We start from the raw sequence: 21,244 nt of genomic DNA on the forward strand, positions 1-21,244 counted from the left end.
CCAGTCGCATTTATGGAGTATTTACTGTGTGCCGAGCACTGTACTAAACACTTGGGAGAATATTGTACAACAATAAACAAACACATTCCCTACCCACAACTTAGTACAGTGCTTTGCACACAGTAAGCACTCAAATACAAATGAATGAAGGATTGAATGAGTCTACAGTCTTAATCTTCCCTCTGCTTCTCATCTGGGTCTCCAACTAGATGGAAGGGGTTGACATAGTCCAGTATGAATAGCAATGGTGGCCAAACATCCATTTCTAAGGAAAATTTATCTCGCCCTCCAACTGATTGAAGTAGAGTAGATACATCAGTATATACAGAGCAACTTCTGAATGCAGTGCAGTTGGGAAGCACAGTAGAAGCACAAGATATTCCCTGCCCCCAAGGAGCTTGCATTCTAGTGGGGGAGAAAAATATGTACACAAGTGCCAAGAATGGGAATAAATACGTAAGGGCAAGAGGTGGCTGAAGGGATGACAAGAACTGGGATAGGTATAGGGAGACATAGAATTTTGGGGAGGGCCGAGTTCTAGTGGATCTGGAAGGGAAAGGTAGTTCCAGACTCCAGGAGCAGTGTAAACGTGAGGTCAGAGGCAGGCAAGATGAGAACAAGGTGCAATTCAGAGATGAACACTGGAAAAATTAAGAGGGCCTGTGGGAACTGATCAGGTGGACAAAGCAGGAGGAAAACCAGTGGTGGAGAATCTTCTTTAATGCAGAGGGAACTGGACAACGATTGGAGAGTTTTGAGAAGAGGGAATGTGGGTGCTGAGCGATGCTTCAGCACAGTATGGACTGAAGTGGGATGAGGCTGGAGGCAGGGAGACTGGTGGGAAGGCTGATAAAATACTCTAATCTTGATATGATGAGCACTTGAAACAGGGTAGACAGAGCAGGGTTGAAGAGGAAGGGGCGGATGTAAATATTTTTAAGGAAAGATCAGAATGTAGTAGTGGATTGAATGCGAGAGCAAAATAACCGTGAAGAGTCAAGGAAGCAGTCATTACTACATTTATGGTGTACAATCAAACAATCGGTTTTATTTATTGAGTTTTCAGTGTGTGGAGAGCACCGTACTAAGCATTTGGGATTGTACAATAGAGTTAATGGATATCATCCCTGCCTTCAAAGAGCTTACAAACTAGCGGGGGAGACAGACACTAAAGTAAATTACAGGTAGGGGGAACTACATATGTGCTATGTGGTACAATGGATAGCGTGTTGAACAATGGATAGCGCGTTGAACTTCTAGTGTGGAGAAGGCAATTCAAAGATTGTGGGTTTAAGTCCCACTGGAGTCACAGTGTGGTGTAGTGGATAGAGCACAGGCTTGGGACTCAGAATGTCAACGATTCTAATAGAGAAGCAGCATGGCTCAGTGGAAAGAGCACGGGCTTTGGAGTCAGAGGTCATGGGTTCGAATCCCAGCTCGGCCACTTGGCAGCTGTGTGACTTTGGGCAAGTCACTTAACTTCTCGGTGCCTCAGTTCCCTCATCTGTAAAATAGGGATGAAGACTGTGAGCCCCACGTGGGACAACCTGATAACTCCTGTGTCTACCCCAGCGCTTAGAACAGTGCTTGGCCCATAGTAAGCACTTAACAAATACCAACATTATTATTATTATTATCCCGGCTCCACCACTTGTCTACTGTGTGACCTTGAGCAAGTCACTTCACTTCTCTGGTCCTCAGTTACCTTGTCTGTAAAATGAGAATTGAGACTGGGAGCCCCACGTGGGGCAGGGACCGTGTGCAACTTCATTGGCTTGTCTCCACCCCAACACTTAGTACAGTGCTTGTCACATAGTAAGTGCTTAACAAATACCATCAATTTTATTATAGGTGTTGGGAGTTGGCCGGGGGAAGGTTTGGGTTTAGGTGTCATGGAAGTGCTCAAGTGGCTCAAGTAGTCAGAGGAGTAGGGTGGGGAGAGGGGCTGATCCTCTGTGGGACAAACCGAAGTGTTCTTTTCAGGCCCTCCTAAGAGTGGACACAAGCCCCTAAGCTGTCCTCCAATCCAAAGGGTCTCCCCAAAGCCCAAAAACTAGTTGGAACCTAGGGATGCACTAGACCTGTCAAGGCCACTGCAGACCGTGGGTGGAGATAGGAGGAAGCAGAGTGACTGATCCCGTGTTCGTTGTTCCTGTCGACTGCTTTGGCTGATGTTTCTTCCACGTTTCACTGGTCAGACCTAAAATAACCTCTGTTCAGTGTGATCATCTGCCTGGCTGTGCTTCTAGTTAAGCAGCCTGTCGCTGCTGGGCTATGGTTGGTTGGTGTTCCCAAGCTCGGGGATCTCCGGCTGAGTCTCTAAATACAACCTATCATGGGGAAGGGGGAATCCTGCTCTGCGTTTGTTTTCTGTCAATTGTTCATGTTCATGACCAGGAAACAGTGACTGCAAGGAATGTTTTATTTAAGTGCTTCACCCCAGGTCCTGGTACAACGGCCATTTCTCCTCAAAATGAAACTTCAAGAACATATTTTATGCCATAAATGTGGATATTATTCTTCCCTCCTTTATCCTTACAACTCTTGCTTTTCTTCTGTTTTCTTTCCCACAGAGGACCACACCACCATTAGCTGTTTCTCCCCCTTCTCTGATTCCAGTAAGGACTCGGAGATACTCCCTTCCAACCCCCCTCAAGTCTTTAAGCTTTATGCACAAATTCCCCCTTGCCTCTGGCTGGTTTATGTTGAAGATCTATTTGAAAAGCTGGCACAGCACAAGCAATCTTAATGGTCATGTGTATTTCGTAGCCTCCCTATTGTTAAACTAAATATCTTGGCCTCCTCACCAGTGTCTGCTTTCCTGTGGCATTAATAACGAGATCTGGTAAGTGACCTTCTTTTGACCCTCTGTTTCTTGGGCTCTGCATCCCCGTCTCTCCATAACGTAAACCAGGGTGAGTCTGCTTGATCACTGGAAGAAAAAAAATCCCCAAATCTGATGTTTTTAGTGGAGGAAGCGTTCACAACCCCATTTCTAATGCAACAGAATGGGGGTTTTGATTCTTATTTCTGTTGCTGTTTATACGGGTCATTTGACATTTATTTGGATTCATTTGTGCAAAATAGGTATTTTGACGGTTTCTGCTTCCTCGTTTATACCTCCTGTTTGGCCTGGGAGAGGGCCTGAAGAATCCTTCCAAATACCATCATTCCCTCTTTAAAAAATTGGCAAAATTTGAAGCGTACACTTTTTCTACATTCAGAATTCAATTATTTTGTTGCATCCTTTATCAGAAGGGCAGCAACTCTCAAACTGGCATCCGTAACCATGGACCCCCCCACCCTGTAGGCCACTGAGTGAAACAACAGTATCAGGAAGGAGTGAAGCTCTATTTGTTCCTCTTAACAAACGGTAAAACCTAATTATGGCTACAGAAGTGCCAACACCCCTAATCTTTCACTACCTCTAATCAGCAAGAAACTTGGATAATTTGTGTTCAACTCTGCCTCAGCAGAGCCAATGTATTTCAGAAGAACAAATATTTGCTTTGCTGTCTCTATTCTAGCCTTGATCCTTTTTGTAAATCAGACCTTTACAGTTTTCTGACATGTTGGTTTCTCTGATTTGGTGCCCATAAAGAAGACCCATCCTGAGAAATTTTGAATTGAGAGGCTGAGGGTCTAGTACAGGGGGCCTGTCAAGTAAGAAAAGTGGGAAAATCTCTAAATTGCTAAAAATGGGTTGATACCTTCCTTGGTCTTCCTATTTTTTTTCCTCAAGAGAAAATCATTCCTTCTTATGGCATTTTCACTTTCCAATTTGGAAAGGATTCGTTTACGCCTCCAGATTTACCCTCCCCCTTTGCCTCCACTCTTCTCTTTTTCACATTCCAATTGTCTGGGAGATGATAAAAAATAAATTGTCAAGAAAACAGGACAACTGATTTAACCCAGAAGTGATCCACAGGTAGGGTAAGAAAACTGGCCTCTCAGCTGTGTGACTTTGGGCAAGTCATTTAACTTCTCGGTGCCTCAGTTACCTCATCTGAAAATGGGGATTAAGACTGTGAGCCTCACGTGGGACAACCTGATTACCCTGTATCTACCCCAGTGCTTAGAACAGTGCTTGGCACATAGTAAGCGCTTAACAAATACCAACATTATTATTATTATTATCCAGAGGGTCTATTGACATCAAAATTTTGGAGGCGGGCTCTGAGGTGGGCTTGGTGTTTGGGTCGCCCAGAAATTCTTTCGGTCTAGGCAGGTCAACCCAGGATCTGCTTCTTTGGTGCCAGGGCAAGTTTTGCTTTGAGAAGCAGAAGGATGGTCTAGTGGAAAGAAAGAACACAGGACTAGGAGGCGGGAAACCTGGGTTCTAATCCTGGCTCTGCCATTTGCCTGCTGTGGGACCTTGAACAAGTCACTTAACTTCTCTGTGCCTCAGTTTCCTCAACTGTAACATGGAGATACCTAGTCTCCTTCCTACTTAGACTGTACACCCCATGCCGGGCAGGGACAGTGTCCAACCTAATTAAATTGTACCTACCCGAGTGCTTAGAACAGTGTTTGACATGTAGTAAGCTCCTAACAAATACCATAAATACCTATGTGTGTGTTTATAATGGAGAAGCAGCATGGCCTAGTGGATAGACCATGTCCCTGGGAGTGAGAAGGACCTTGGGTTCTAATCCTGGCCCTGCACTTGTCTGCTGTGTGACCTTGGGCAAATCGTGTAATTTCTCTGTGCTGCAGTTACCTTATCTGTAAAATGGGGATTAACACTGTGAGCCCCATGTGGGACAGGGACTGTGTCCAACCTGATTAGCTGGTATCTATCTCAGAGCTTAGAACAGTGGTTGACATGTAGTGAGCACTTAACAAATACCATCATCATTATTATTATTGTTCTCTGGGCCTCAGTTTTCTCATCTATAAAATTGGGATAAAGCACCCATTCTCCCTCTCTCTTAGACTGTGAGCCCCATGTGGGATAGGGGGACTATGTCTGATCTGACTGTATCCACCCCAGCACTGCACACAATGCCTGGCACATAGTAAGCACGTAACAAATACCATATTTGTTATTGTTATTTTGCAGAGTCAGAGCCAAAAAAAAATTTTCAGGGAAAAATAGTGAGAAAATACACTTGTCCCTTATAAACTATAGACTGAACACAGTGAGTGTCAATAAGGTTCCATTTTATTTAAAGTTCTGATGGTTCTGCATATTTTACAAGTGTGTTCTTGCCATGTGCTTGATGGGTTTGAGTGCATGAATTCCCTGCAATTTTAAAAGGCAAAGTTTGTCACTCTTCCTCAGACCAAAAGGTAAAAATTAGTGTTTGGCACACTTGAGTCAGAAGCCTTTCCAGTTCGGCACCAGTAATCAGAGTTGGAAACCAGTAGAGAAGGAGAAAACACCCAAAACCCCATCAGTCGCTAGAGCATAAATAATGTTGCCCATAACAGCCGGAGAGAATGTTATAATTACCAAATGACGAAGGAAAAGTGAGGGTGGAGAGTCTCAGGGATTCTGAATGTACAACACGTGGTGAATAGCTAATATCGTGCATGAGAAACCCCTACCTTGGACAGACTTGCTTGCCTTTTGGAAAAAAAAAGAAGTGATGTCAGCTTCTCTGAAGATCACTGAAAAATACAGTCTGCTAAATATAACGTACAATACTGTCACAACAGCTATGAAATGGCAAAGATGCCCTCTAACCACAATGCGTTTCACAGTCCTGGTAGTAGTTCCTCTTTTCAGGTTCTGGCTTGTCGACAACTTCTTTGCTCGTTTCTCCCTCCTAGATCTTTGACTATTCTTGACCTACGATAAAAAAGAGTTGTTGTTGTTGTTGTCTTATGTTGTCGAGTCGTGTCCAACCCGTAGCGACTCCATGGACACATCTCTCCCAGAATGCCCCACTTCCATGTGCAATAGTTCTGGTGGCGTATACATGGAGTTTTCATGGTCAAAATACGGGAGTGGTTTACGACTGCCTCCTTCCATGCAGTAAACGAGTCTCTGCTCTCAACTCTGTCCCATGCCTCTGGTGTCCAGCACAGGTGAGTTTTGACTTTTAGCAGATTGCCTTCCGCTCACTGGACACTGGCCAAGCTAAGAATGGAATGGGCATGCCTCTGCTTGACTCTCCCTCCTGTAGTGAAGACTGGTAGAGTACTGGAAACTCTCCAGGTGCCACCCTGAGAGGGTGAAGAAGAATTAGTCCACACCAAACATTGCACTACTCAATGATACACCCCTCCCTCAGCCTTTTTGTTTTGGGGGCATACATGTAGACAGAGCAAGTGAGAATCGTCTACAATTGAAGACAATGGTACTGATAGAGAAACACTCTCCGTGTGGGGATGGTTTACAGAGACCAGTGCATGACCCTCAGTCCCTTCTATTCCTCTCACATGTAACTTAATAATGTTGGCATTTGTTAAGTGCTTACTATGTGCAGAGCACTGTTCTAAGCGCTGGGGTAGACACAGGGGAATCAGGTTGTCCCACGTGGGGCTCACAGTCTTAATCCCCATTTTACAAATGAGGTAACTGAGGCACAGAGAAGTGAAGTGACTTGCCCACAGTCACACAGCTGACAAGTGGCAGAGCTTGGATTCGAACCCATGACCTCTGACTCCAAAGCCCGTGCTCTTTCCACTGCGCCATGCTGCTTCTCATGTTGGTATTTGTTAAGCGCTTACTCTGTGCAGAGCACTGTTCTAAGCGCTGAGGTAAACACAGGGTCATCAGGTTGTCTCACGTGAGGCTCACAGTCTTAATCCCCATTTTACAGATGAGGGAACTGAAGCACAGAGAAGTGAAGTGACTTGCCCACAGTCACACAGCTGACAAGGGGCAGAGCTGGGATTCGAACCCATGACCTCTGACTCCCAAGTCCAGGCTCTTTCCACTGAGCCACGCTGCTTCTCTATGTAACCACCTTTGATCTCTGACTGCGGCCACCACTTGAAGGCCCTGGCTCTGTTCTCAGCCTTCGGAGATGAGGTTGAAAAAAAGACGACTCGGAGGTTAGAGGAAGAGAACACAGGAAAACAAATTTCAGTCCCAAAAAAGGAGGGAAAGGAAAGGAAATATGGGCAGACAGGACAATGGAAGCAAAAAGGACAAAGGAGAAGTAAGAGGTAAATGTGGGAAATGTGGAGCATCTCAATGGAAGAACATTCATTTGGACTCTAGGCAGGTTCAGGTGAGCCAACCAGACCGAAAGGAGTGAATGGCTCATCAAGGAGGCAGAGACCTAAGAATGATGCTATTCCAGAGGGGAAGTTTATTAATACACTATCAGAATTTTCCTCTTACCTCTAGGACATCTCTGTATGAATGTCCTCCTGTTACCTTAAGCTTAATATGTCTAAAACTGAACTCCTCCTCCTCCCTCCCAAATCCACTTGGATTTGGAACTGTAATAATAATAATTATGGTATTTATTAAGCACTTACTATGTGCTGAGCACTGTTCTAAGCACTGGGGTAGACACAGGGTAATCAGATTGTCCCACGAGGGGCTCACATATTTTTTAATCCCCATCTTTACAGATGAGGTAACTGAGGCACAGAGAAGTTAAGTGACTTGCCCAAGGTGACACAGCAGACCAGTGGTGGAGCCGGGATTACAACCTGCGTCCTCTGACTCCCAAGCCTGTGCTCTTTCCACTAAGCCACGCTGTACCTTTGGGGACTTGGTATTCACCCCCCCTGCGTCACAGCACTGGTGTACATAAGAATAATTTAGACTTTAAGCTCATTTGTGGGGAGGGGACATATCTACCAAGTCTGTTGTATCGCACTCTCTCAAGAGCTTAGTACATTGCTCTGCACTTAGTGAGCACTCGGTAAATAAATTGAATGATTGATAGAGCCACTTGTTCACCTAATTTTCCCATCACAGTTGACACCACCACCATCCCCCCCATTATCTGCAGCCTGCTGCCTTGGCATTATCCCTGATTCCTTGCTCTCAGTTTCAATTCTTACATTCAGACTGCCACTAAACCCTGCTACTTTTTAGCATATCCTTAGCATATCCCGGATCTGTCTCTTTTTCTCCTTCCAAATGGTCACCACCTGATCCAGACACTCATCCTATCCTAGCCAGACTACTCTGTCAATCTCCTCACCGGTTTCCCTGCCTCCTGGATCTCCCCTCTCCAGTTCATGTTATGCTCTGCTGCCCAGGTGATTCTTCTAAAACATCATGCAATGCACATCTTTCTACTTCTCCAAAACCTCCCATGGTTACTATTCCTCTCTGCATCAAGCAGAAATTCCTAAACAATGTCTTTAAAACACTCCATCAGCTGTCTCCCTCTGACCTATCAAAAGTCTTCTCCCACCACACCTCAGCTCCCGCTCTTCATTCCTCCCAAGCTAACCTCGCAGTGCCTAGTTCTTGACTCTTCCTACATCTGGCCCCCTTGCTTACACCCTTCCCCTTGCCTAAATTTTCCTCCCAGTTCAAGTGTACCTGATCACAGCAGCCTCTGTAATCATCATCATCGTCATCATAATAGTGTTTGTTAAGCACCTTCTATGTGTCAAGCACTGTACTAAATGCTGGGATAGATACAAGATAATCAGGTCCCACATGGGGTTCTCAGTCCTAGAAGGAGAGAGAACTGGGATTGAATCCCCATTTTGCAGATGAGGGAACTGAGGAACAGAGAAGTTTAATCAGTCAGTCAATTGTATTTATTGAGCACTTACTCTATGCAGAGCACTGTACTAAGTGCTTGGGTGAGTACAATATAGCAATAAACAGACATACCTGACCACAACGAGTTTGCAGTCTAGAGGGAGAGACAGACATTAATATAAATTTTAAAAAATTACAGATATGTACATAAGTGCTATGGGGTTCGGAGGGGGGATGAATAAAGGGAGCAAGTCAGGGCAACGCAGAAGGGAGTGGAAGAAGAGAAAAGGAGGGCTTAGGAAAGATCTTTTGGGGAGATGTGCTTTGAATAAGCCTTTGAAGTTGGGAAGAGTAATTGTCAGAGATGAAGAGGGAGGATGTTCAGGCCAAAGACAGTATATGGGTGAGAGGTTGGTGGCGAGATAGATGAAATCAAGGTACAGTGAGAAGGTTGGCATTAGAGAAGCAAAATGTGTGGGTTGGGTTGTAAGAGAGTGGTGAGGTAAAAAGGTACAAGGTGATTGAGTGCTTTAAGGCAGTTGGAAAGGAGGTACTCTTTGATGTGGTGGTGGTTGGGCAATCACTGGAGGTTCTTGAGGAGTGGGGAAACATGGCCTGAATATTTTGGAGAAAAATGATCTGGGCAGCAGAGTGAAGTATGGATTTGAGTGGGGAGAGAGACAGGAGGCAGGGAGGTCAGCAAGAAGGGTGATACAAGTGATCAAGGAGGGATAGGAAAAATTCTTGGATTAATGTCATAGTTTGGATGGAGACGAAAGAGTAGATTTTTGCAATGTTAAGTGACATGCCCAAGGTTGCATAGCAGGTAAGTGTAAGCCCTCCTAGATAATGATGGTATTTGTTAAGCACTTACTATGTGCCAGGCACTGAACTAAGTGCTGGGGTGGATACAAGCAAATCGGGTTGGACACAGTCCTTGTCCCATGTGGAGCTCACAGTCTTAACCCCCATTTTACAGATGAGATAACTGAGGCACAGGGAATACTAATAATAATTACGGTACTTGTTAAGCGCTATGTGTCAAGCCCTGTTCTAAGCGCTGGGGTAGATACAAGTTAGTCATGTTGAACACAGTCCCTATCCCACATATGGCTCACACTCTTAATTCCCATTCTACATATGAGGTAACTGAGGCCCAGAGAAGTGAAATGACTTATCCAACATCACCCAGGAGACAAGTGGAGGGGCCGGGATTAGAACCCATGACCTTCTGATTCCCAGGCTTGTGCTCTATTCACTATGACATGCTGCTCCTACCTCCTCCAGAAGTCCCTAATTCCCTAATTAATTTTTTTCTCCCAAATCCTATTCTCCAACCTCGGCACTTATGCATGTTCAACCACCATAGCACTTTTACACCAATCAAATCAATTAATCATATATATTATTTACTATGTGCAGAGCACTGTACAGAGCGATTGGGAGGGTATGATACAACAAAATCAGCAAACTTGTTCCTTGCCCATAATGAGCTTACAGTCTAGAGGGGGTCTTGTCTTATGCTGTTGAGTCGTCTCCGACCCATAGTGACTCCATGGACACATCTCTCCCAGAATGCCCCATCCCCATCTGCAATCGTTCTGGTAATGTCTCCACAGAGTTTTCTTGGTCAAAATGCAGAAGTGGTTTACCTTTGCCTTCTTCCACGCAGTAAACTTGAGCCTCCGCCCTTGACTCTCTCCTGTGCCGCTGCTGCCCAGCACAGGTGAGTTTTGACTTGTAGCAGATTGTCCTCCACTCGCTAGCCACTGCCCAAGCTAGGAATGGAATGGGTAGGCCTCTGCTTGACTCTCCTTCTCATAGCCGAGACCGGCAGAGTACTGAGAACTCTCCAGGTGCAATCCTGAGAGGGATCTAGAGGAGGAGACAGACATTAGTATGAATAAATAAGTAATTTATAATCTATAATTTAAAGATATATACATAATTGCCGTCGAGTTGGAGGTGGGATGAATATCAAATGTCCAAAGGTCACAGATCGAAGTGCCTAGATGACGCAGAAGGGAGTGCTAATTGGGGAAAAGAGGGCTCACTCGGGAAAGGCCTCTTGGAGAAGATGTGACCTTAATAATGCTTTGAAGGTGGAGAGTGTGGTAATCTTGGCATATATGGAGGGGGAGGGGTTTTCAGGCTAGGGGGACGATTTGGGAAAAGGGTCGGCGGCACAGAGAGTAAACAGACGCTAGAGGAGTGGAGTGTGTGGGCTGGGCTGTAGTATGAAGTCAATGAGGTGAGGTAGGATGGGACAAGCTGATTGAGTGCTTTAAAGGAGTAAGGAGTTTCTGTTTGATGTGGAGGTGGATGGGCAAAGATGGATGGGCAGCCATTGGAGGTTCTTGAGGAGTGGAGAGACATGGACTGAACACTTCTTTTGAAAAATGATCGTGCAGGAGGGTTAAGTATGGATTGGAGTGGGAAGAGACAGAAGGCCATGAGGTCAGTGAGGAGGCAGATGTAGTAGTCAAGGTGGGTTAGGATTATACATAGCGATGTGTATGTTGTATTGCTTAAGCACTTCTCCATTCTCACCTATCAGTTTTATCTGTCTCCCTGGATAGAGTATAAATTTGTTGAGGGCAGAGATTGTGCCTTTTACCTCTGACTCATTAATTTGTTATCCTATCATGGGTTCGAATCCCCGCTCCGCCACTTGTCAGCTGTGTGGCTGTGGGCAAGTCACTTAACTTCTCTGTGCCTCAGTTACCTCATCTGTAAAATGGGGATGAAGACTGTGAGCCCCACGTGGGACAACCTGATTCCCCTGTGTCTACCCCAGCGCTTAGAACAGTGCTCTGCACATAGTAAGCGCTTAACAAATACCAACAAATACCAACATTAATATAATGATCAAGCCTAGGATCATAGGGGAGACCAAAAGTGCTCTGAGAATCTGCAGCATATTCCACCTTTCTTTCCACCTTCAGTCAACTCCCCCTGGGGTACGTGAATTCACTCAGTGTAACCAGAGGATCAGAAACGAACATTACAAATTATCCAACAAAACCAATTGGATAGGATTACACCCATACCCTAGTATGGGTGTCAAGAATAACCACAATAACAAATTTTATAGATTACAGATCCCCCTCTCCTGGAACACCCTGGAACCTGACCTCGAATGGCCATTGTGCATTCTCAATGATTGGCAGGTCTCCAATATGCCAATAACTATGTGTGGAGGCTGTGAAGTCATCTGTTTGGATGTGTTCTCTAAATGACAAAACAAATCATTCTTAGCATTATGAGACAAGCTCAAAAAGCACTGCCCAAATCTGGATTAGCCACTCTGGATTATTAAGAAGGGAGGAAGGGGGAGAGAGAGAGAGAATGAGAGAGTAGTCATTTGCAAACACAGTACTTGGATTAGCATTTAGCTTTGACCTCTGGGTGGATGCTCTTTTGACCGAGGAATCCTTGTTTTCTTACAGCTTCGTGTTTGTGTAACTCATTCTAATCCTCCTCCTCATCTTCTTCTTCCCAACTCCTCTCTACACACCCTCATCTTGGCAGATAAGAAAGGCAAATTGAGAGGAGAGGAAGGAGTAAGGGCAACAGAATAGTGTCCTTACTAACTCCAAATTCCTAGCAGCCCCAAACAAACAAGAAAGGAAGGGAGTGGAATTGTGACCAATCTAGGAAAACATATTTGTGAAAACACAGTGGGTTTAAGGTTAAAGTTGAATTTTTATTTGACTCATCATGGTTAAGGTTACTTAAAACCAAGGCATATTGGTCTCAGTTTATTACTCTTCTCAGAAAGCCCTCCCTTTTAATAATAATAATAATAATAATAATGATGATGGTATTTGTTAAGTGCTTACTATGTGCCAAGCACTGTTCTAAGCACTGGAGTAGATACAACGTAATCAGGTTGTCCACGTGGGGCTCACAGTCTTAATCCCCATTTTACAGATGAGGGAACTGAGGCACAGAGAAGTTATAGTGACTTGCCCAAAGTCACACAGCTGACAAGTGGCGGAGCCAGGATTAGAACTCACAACCCCTGACTTCCAAGCCCGTGCTCTTTCCACTAAGCTATGCCGTTTTCTCTTCCTGTTTCATAAAACTATACCTGACAAAGTAGGAAGTACTTGACTATCCTGGGCAATGAACATGATTCGGGCCACTCTCATTTCTGTTTGTGGCAAAAAAAATTCCCTCATTTTTTACCCTACCTTATTTTTGGGATGGGTATAAAGAAAATTTGATGGTCTTACTAGGCGTCTGTATAGCCATGATAGGAAATATGTTTTGTTCCCAGATGGACAAACCTCAGTTTCTAATCTCCTTTCGTGAACAGTGAATACTACTAACTCATTGCTGTTGTAGTTAGTGTTATGGTGCTTATCATTATCGTCATTTTACATTCATTAGACACCGTGAGCCAACCCTGCATGTGATGCTGGCTCCTGACCTGACCTCCTGACCTGCCACGGACTCACGGTTCAATCAGAAAAGACCTCAATCCAACAGGCGTCTAACAAGGCAAATAGATAAAAATTACCGAGACGCGGGAGTCCCGATCCTGTGATCCAGACTCCCCGTGGCTACAGTCCCTGCACCTCTGAGTCCCCAGGTTTTTCATCCGTAAAATGGGAATGGGCCTTACTTCTCTTCACCCACCAAAGCATCCAGAGGAATTAAAATCCAAAAGTTTAAAGGTGATACGGTAAACTGACGGATGGCGACTTGCTGTTGCAGGGAGTTTGGTGCCAATGGGGTGCAAGCTGTAATTTTATTTATTTGTATTGATGCCTGTCTCCCCCATTCTAGACTATAAACCTGTCGTAGGCAGGGAATATCACTGTTGCTGTATTGTACTCGCCCAAGCGCTTAGTACAGTGCACTGAGTGAGCTCGTTGTTGGTCAGGGATTGCCTCTGTTGACGAATTGTACTTTCCAAATGCTTAGTACAATGTTCTGCATGCAGTAAACACTCAATAAATACAAATGAATAAATGATGTAAGGGCTCAATAAATATGATAGGATGATAATGTTGGTATTTGTTAAGCACTTACTATGTGTCAAGCACTGTTCTAAGCACTGGGGTAGATACAAGGTAATCAAGTTGTCCCAAATGGGGCTCACATCTTAATCCCCATTTTACAGATGAAATAACTGAGGCACAGAGAATAATAATGCTGGTATTTGTTAAGTGCTTACTATGTGCCAAGCACTGTTCTAAGCGCTGGGGGGATACAACGTGATCAGATTGTTCCACATGGAGCTCACAGTCTTAATCCCTATTTTACAGATGAGGTAAGTGAGGCACAGAGAATAAAATAAATAAATGGTGGTATTTGTTAAGCGCTTACTATGTGCAAAGCACTGTTCTAAGCACTGGGGAATACAAGGTAATCAGGTTGTCCCAAGTGGGGCTCACAGTTTTAATCCCCATTTTACAGATAAGGTAACTGAGGCACAGAGAAGTTAAGTGACTCGCCCAAAGTCACACAGCTGACAAGTGGCGGATATGGGATTAGAACCCATGACCTCTGACTCCCAAACCAGGGCTCTTTCCACTAAAACACGCTGATTGGATGAATGATCCCAGATTTAGTCCCTTTCCCCAAACACAGTTGGGTCCAAAATTTTCAATCAATGATTTAGTAGGGAAGGGGACCCCGGACCCCTAAGGAACGTGGACTTTTTCTCAGATTGGGCAAGAGCCTGCAGGACTGGGCCAGAGAAGGGACTGCCTCACCCCTTCCCTCTGCTCCCCCCCCACACTCTAGTCCCTTCCCCTCTCCATAGCACTTGTCTATATTTGTGTATATTTATTGCTCTATTTTATTAATGATGTGGATATATCTATGATTCTCTTTATTTCGATGGTATTGCTGTCAGTCTCCTTGTTTTGCTTTGCTGTCTCCCCCCTTCTAGACTGTAAGACCGTTTTGGGGCAGGGATTGTTTCAGTCTGTTGCCGAATTGTCCATTCCAAGCACTTAGTCCAGTGCTCTGCATACAGTAAGCGCTCAATAAATACGAGTGAAAGAATGAATGAGTTTTGCAAGAAAAGGACTTCGAGGGACGGAGGGAGGGGAGAGAGGCCAGGTGCCCTGGGCCCAGGTGACTGAAGGGGGCGCTCTGCCCTCCTCAGCCGACCCCGCCCCTCATTCATTCATTCATTCATTCATTCATTCATTCATTCATTCATTCATTCATTCATTCGTATTTGAGTGCTTACTGTGTGCAGAGCACTGTACTAAGCGCTTGGGAAGTACAATTCGGCAACAGATAGAGGCAATCTCTGCCCAATAAGGGGCTCACAGTCCAAACGGGAGATAGACAACAAAACCAAACAATGATGATGATGTTGGTATTTGTTAAGCGCTTACTATGTGCCGAGCACTGTTCTAAGCGCTGGGGTAGACACAGGGGAATCAGGTTGTCCCACGTGGGGCTCACGGTCTTAATCCCCATTTTACAGATGAGGTCACTGAGGCACCGAGAAGTTAAGTGACTTGCCCAAAGTCACACAGCTGACAAGTGGCCGAGTCGGGATTCGAACCCATGACCTCTGACTCCAAAACCCGCGCTCAAGTAGTCAGGCATCAGTACCATCAAAATAGATGAATAGAATCATAGATCTATACACATCATTAATAAAATAGAGTAATAAATATGTACAAATATTCACCGGTGCTGTGGGGCGGGGAAGGGGGTATTCATTCATTCTTTTATTCAATCGTATTTATTGAGCGCTTACTATGTGCAAAGCACTGGACTAAGCGCTTGGAATGTACAGTTGGGCAATCCCTGCCCAACAACAGGCTCACAGTCTAAACGGGGGAGACAGACCGCAAAACGAAACAACGAGTCAGGCATCAATACCATCAGAATAGATGAATAGAATCATAAATCTATAGACATCATTAATAAAATAGTCATAAATAAAATGTCGAAGTGCTGTGGGGAGGGGAAGGGGGAAGAGCGGGGGGGGGAGATGAGGAGGGGGCACTGTAAACTCGTCAATGGGCAGGAAATGTCTCTATCTGTTGTCCACTCCAAGCGCTTAGTTTAGTGCTCTGCACATAGAGTAAGCGCTCAATAAATACTATTGAATGAATGGGAGGGGTCAGTTTGGGAAGGCCTCCCGGAGGAGGTGAGCTGGGCGAGTCGCCCCGGCCCCGCCCCTGTCCGCCTTCCCTCTCGGGTTACCTGGGCCGGGCCCGGCGGCTGCTGGAGCGTCTTTTCCCGTCTGCTCCGCCCCCGCCGGAGCCGGGAAGTGGGAGAAGGAGCGGAGGAGGCGGCGGGAGGCTGACGTGCCGGCGGATCCTGAGCTGGCCCGGCCCGGCCCGGCCTCGGGGGAGCCGGGGGAACCGGGGGAGAGCATGGAACCGGCGGCCGGACCGCGGTTGCTCAAGGCGCTGCTCTGGCTCTCGTTCGCCGGCAGCCTTGGGGAGAAGGACCTGCCGGGTGAGTGCTGCCCCGGGCACGGCCAGGGGCACGAGGGAGCCACCGTTTGTGGGACGACAAAGAGCCGGGCAGAGGGAAGGCACTATGTGCGGGTCTTGGGGTGAGGGCAAGGGAAGCGGGGAGCCCAGGGCTTGTGTGTATGTGTAGGTGTGAGAGGGGGAAGGCAGGGGTTGTTGGGGGGAGAGGCTGGGCAGGGGCAGGGGGCACACGGGGTTTGTGGCGAGGCCTAATGGGAAGAACACTCTCTGGGAGCCAGACCTGGGTCTGATCTTGGCCCTGGCACTTGTCTGCTCTGTGACCTTGGGCGAGTCTCTTAACTTCTCGGTGCCTCACTTTCCTCATCTTGTCAAATGGGGATTAAGACCGTGAGGCCTAGGTGGGACGGAGACCGGGTCCAACCCGATTATCTTGTGTCTACTCCCCGGGCCTGGCCCACAGTAAGCGCTTAATACATGCCATCGTGGTTATCGTTGTCGTTGTGTGTTGGGGAGGCTGGGCAGGGGGAGAACAGGGTTTGTGTGGGGAAGGTTGGGGTGAGGAGGGGGAAAGACTGGGTTTGTGTGTAGGGTAGCCGGGGCCGGGGGCAAGGGCAAGACAGGATTTGTGTGGGGGGTGGGCAGGGGACGGGCAAGGATAATGACAGGGTTTCTGTGGGGGAGAGGCTGGATAGGGGAAAGACAGGATTTATGTGGAGGGGAGGCTGGGCAGCGGCAGGGCGGAAGATGGGGTTTGTGTGGGGAGACCGGGCACCAGGAAGGCAGGGTTCAGGTGGGGAGACTGAGCACCAGGAAGGCAGGATTTGCATGGGAGACTGGGCACCAAGAAGGTAGGATTTGCATGGGACAATGGGCACCAGGAAGGCAGGATTTGTTTGGGGAGACTGGCACCAGGAAGACAGGGTGTGTGTAGAGAGACTGGGCGGCAGGAAGGCAGGGTTTGTGTGCGGGAGACTGGCACCAGGAAGACAGGGTTTGTGTGGGGAGAGTGGGCAGAGGGAAGGCGAGGTTTGTGTGGGGACACTGGACACTGGAAAGGTAGGGTTTGGGTGGGGGAGACTGGGACCAGGAAGACAAGGTTTGTGTGGGGAGAGTGGGCAGAGGAAAGGCAGGGTTTGTGTGGGGAGATGGGGCAGCAAGAAGGCAGAGTTTGTGTGGGGAGACTGGGCAGAGGGAAGGCAGGGTTTGTATGGGGAGACTGGACACTGGGAAGGCAGGGTTTGTATGGGGAGACTGGACACTAGGAAGGCAGGGTTTGTATGGGGAGACTGGACACTAGGAAGGCAGGGTTTGTATGGAGAGTCTGGACACTAGGAAGGCGGGGTTTGTATGGGGAGACTGGACACTAGGAAGGCAAGGTTTGTGTAGAGAGACTGGGCACTAGGAAGGCAAGGTTTGTGTGGGGAGAGTGGGCAGAGGGAAGACAGGGTTTGTGTGGGGGAGATGGGGCAGGGGAAAGGCAGAGTTTGTGTGGGGAGACTGGGCAGAGGGAAGGCAGGGTTTGTGGTGGGAGAAAAGGAAGCAGGGGAGAAGACAGGGTTTGTGTGGGGAGACTGGGCCTTGGGAAGACAGGATTTGTGGGGCGAAGCTGGGCAGGGGCATGGGGGAGGACAGGGTTGGGAGGTGGGGAGCCTGAGCAGGAGAGGTTCGAGAGCGGCTTTCCCCGATCTGGAAGGTCCCTTCCCCCTGGGGGCTCAGGGGACTCCGCAGCCCCCCGGGGGGACCCACTGGGAAGCGCTAGTATGGCCAGAGGAGGCCTTCCTGTTTTTCGGAGATTTGGGGGGTTATTGAAGACCCCCAAGGACTGACCCCTAAAAAGGGGGTTGCAAGTCCGACCATGACTGGGGAGGGGGGAGCGGCTGGGTTTGGTGGCATCATTGTGACCAAAGCGCCTTCGTGAGGCGTTTGAGCCTGGGGCAGAATTCAACCCGGCTTGAAAGGCTTGCTTCACCAACTGCCTCCATTTGATTAAAAATAAAAATAAGCGACTTGAAAAATATAAGCGACTTGAAAAATCATTATCCAGAAAGTGAAAACTATCTGCCAGTTTATTAGGGAAGGTCTGAAATTGGCGAGGGGGGAGATGACTGGGAAACTGAGTAAACTCTTTGAAAGAAACTTCTAGTTTGAATTCTTGCTTTTGGAGAACCGACGCCGCCTTCTCGTGTCCGACAGCGAAGATTCTATTCTAATGCTGCGGGCTGAGATAACTCAAGGAGCCGCTTAAGTTGGAAATGCAGAAAAAAAGAAAAAACCAGTGTTTTAAGTCACTTGATCATTTGCCTGTCGTTTGCCCTGTGATGATCATAATGATAATAGTGGTATTTATTAAGCGCTTACGTTGTAAGGGCTGGGGGAAACCAGACCTTTGGACTCGGTGAGTCAGAGACTTTGTCCAGCCTGATTATCTAATATCCACCCCGGCGCTTAGTACAGTGCTTGGCACATAGTAAGCACTGAACAAACACCACAATTATTAATATAGTCCCATCAGGCACAGTCCCCGCCCCTCATGGTATTCAAAGAGAGACGATGAAGTTGTTAAATGCCTTTCTGGGCAGAAATGATCTTTATTCGATCTCATAGGGCTAATTGTTTTCAGTTCTGTTAAAAAATTTAAAGCAATCGTCTACCAGAGGTGTTTTCCTATTAGGGTAAAATAATGAAGGAAATCTGAATTTCACACATTTCAGAGCACTATTGAAATGAATAGGGAAAGACATAGGGCTCTGATTTTTTTTTTTAATTTTTCAGATGGGTGAGATAGCAACTCCTCTACAGTCTCTAGCAGAAAATGCATTTCCAGTATTCCAGTAGGAATGTTGTGTTTTTTTAGCTGATGTTATTATTTGCATTTCACAAAGGGCGGACATGGAAATTGTGTACTTCGGGTTAAACAGAAAATATGTATTAAAAAATCTTCTGCCACTGACTCATTTTAGGCGATTTACTCATCTCACTTTTCTCACTTGTGAAAATGAGATGGTAATGCTGCATCTGAGCAGAATTTCATGGAGAGTGAAATGGGAATAAACAAGGCAGTAAATTCACTGCTCTGAAATTCTAGGTGGCAGTGAATGTTTATGGAGTTCATTTGCATTATTGTAAAAGAACATGAATTAGCTTCCCCCATTTTTTGATCAAGAACACGTTTAACAAGCTTAACTGTGCCTCGTTCTCAACTGTGTCCATCCCCCCACCCCCCAGTCGACCCCTGGCCCGCATCCTATCACTGACCTGGAATGACCTCCTTTCTCACATCTGCCAAGCTAACTCTCTTCCCCTCTTCAAATAATAATAATAATGTTGGTATTTGTTAAGCGCTTACTATGTGCCGAGCACTGTTCTAAGCGCTGGGGTAGACATAGAGGAATCAGGTTGTCCCACGTGGGGCTCACAGTCTTAATCCCCATTTTACAGATGAGGGAACTGAGGCACAGAGAAGTTAAGTGACTTGCCCACAGTCACACAGCCGACAAGTGGCAGAGCTGGGATTCGAACTCATGAGCCCTGACTCCAAAGCCCGTGCTCTTTCCACTGAGCCACACTGCTTCTCAAATAAGTGGTATTTGTTAAGCGCTTACTCTGTGCAAAGCACTGTTCTAAGCGCTGGGGGATACAAGGAGATCAGGTTGTCCCACGTGGGGCTCACAGTTTTAATCTCCATTTTACAGATGAGGTAACTGAGGCACAGAGAAGTTAAGTGACTTGCCCAAAGTCAGCTGGCAAGTGGCAGATCCGGGATTCGAACCCATGAACTCTGACTCCCAAGCCCGGGCTCTTTCCACTGTGCCATGCTGCTTCTCTAAGCCCTACTGAGAGCTCACCTCCTGTAGGAGGCCTTCCCAGACTCAATCCCCCCTTTTGCCTCTGCCCCTCCTCCCCTCCCCATTTCCCCTATTCCCTCCCTCTGCTCTACCCCCTTCCCTTCCTGACAGCACTTGTATATATTTGTATATATTATTTTTACTCTATTTTATTAAAGATGTGTATATATCTATGATTCTTTATCTATTTTGATGGTATTGATGCCTGACTACTTGTTTTGTTTTACTGTCTGCCTCCCCCTTTCAGACTGTGAGCCCATTGTTGGGCAGTGGTTTTCTCCATCTGTTGCGAATTGTTCATTCCAAGTGCTTAGTCCAGTGCTCTGCACACAGTAAATGCTCAATAAATATGATTGAATGGATGAATATTAATATTTCAGTTAAACATCTGTGATATTCGTTCTTGGCTTAGTGATGTCTGGTGAACTTTGGATCTTCGTTTTTTAAATTGATAGCATTTTCAAGATATACAGCTGTTAAAAATTCCCTGGGCTTTAGGGGACATTAAATGGGGAATTAAGAATGTCAACAAGTGTTTTTTAAAGCAGTTTTCTCCTGTTTGATGTGAACAGAAAATTTCCCACATCTTACCAATGTGAGTGTTTCAGTGGAACATCTCTGTACGCTAATTTGGACATGGAATCCTCCAGAAAGGACTGTTAAGTCTTGTAGTCTGCTGTATTTCAGCTACTTGGACAAAGAAAGTCAAAGGGTAAGCTCTTCAGGACCTGTTACATGAAAATGTTGTTTTGCTTTATCGAGTGTAGCAAAAATGTAGTTGAATTCTAGTGGGTCAGTATAGGGTTTCATTTAAGGAAGATGTACAGTTGGGACTCTAAAAATAGCTATCGACAAAGTCAGGTAAATATGTGTCTTGAAAATCTGGATTATGTGTGTAAACGGTGGGTGCCTCTCCAGCAGTATTTAGGGATGTTTTGTTGCCATGTTTCTCTCACTTGTGTTTGTGGTTACTGCTCTGCTCCCCTCCCCAACCCACACCAGGAAATACTTGTTCTCTGGATGTAGAGCAAAATCTTCCTCTTTTCCTCTCTGAGTCTCCTTAAATCCTAGGCAAATGTCTGGGTGAGATGACAAAGGTAAAGAAATAATTTTAAAGTGCCTTTATTATTATTGCTAATAATAATACCAATAATTGTGGTATATTAAGCATTTACTTTGTGCCAAGAGCTGGAGTAGAGATATAAGATAATCAGGTCAGACCCTGTTGCTATCCCAGACTACATATCAAGCAATAGTATTTATTAAGCGATTCCTATGTGCAGGGCAGTGTTCTAAACACTTGGGAGAGTACAGTGCCAGAGAATTAGCAGATATGTTCCCTGCCCATA

The 21,244-nt window shown here is 46.1% G+C and overlaps 1 protein-coding gene and 2 non-coding genes across 3 annotated transcripts in view; 1 reads left to right on the plus strand and 2 right to left on the minus strand.

The window, feature by feature from the left end:
• Nucleotides 1-6,043: 6,043 nt before the first annotated feature.
• LOC114813044 lies at nucleotides 6,044-6,181 on the minus strand. Its single transcript, XR_003760655.1, has one exon. It is a non-coding gene; the product is annotated as a small nucleolar RNA SNORA7 (small nucleolar RNA).
• A 4,184-nt stretch (nucleotides 6,182-10,365) lies between these two features.
• LOC114813085 lies at nucleotides 10,366-10,503 on the minus strand. Its single transcript, XR_003760696.1, has one exon. It is a non-coding gene; the product is annotated as a small nucleolar RNA SNORA7 (small nucleolar RNA).
• A 5,309-nt stretch (nucleotides 10,504-15,812) lies between these two features.
• Nucleotides 15,813-21,244, plus strand: part of IL13RA1 (interleukin 13 receptor subunit alpha 1) — a 40,330-nt gene continuing 34,898 nt past the window's right edge. Inside the window, exons 1-2 of the mRNA XM_029067616.2 lie at nucleotides 15,813-16,072; nucleotides 20,468-20,607. Coding sequence (XP_028923449.1) covers nucleotides 15,988-16,072; nucleotides 20,468-20,607 — 225 coding nt within the window. The 5' untranslated portion in view covers nucleotides 15,813-15,987. The remainder of the gene's footprint in view (nucleotides 16,073-20,467; nucleotides 20,608-21,244) is intronic.

The sequence above is a fragment of the Ornithorhynchus anatinus genome, chromosome 6 (genome assembly GCF_004115215.2).
Source record: "Ornithorhynchus anatinus isolate Pmale09 chromosome 6, mOrnAna1.pri.v4, whole genome shotgun sequence".
Taxonomy (NCBI): domain Eukaryota; kingdom Metazoa; phylum Chordata; class Mammalia; order Monotremata; family Ornithorhynchidae; genus Ornithorhynchus; species Ornithorhynchus anatinus.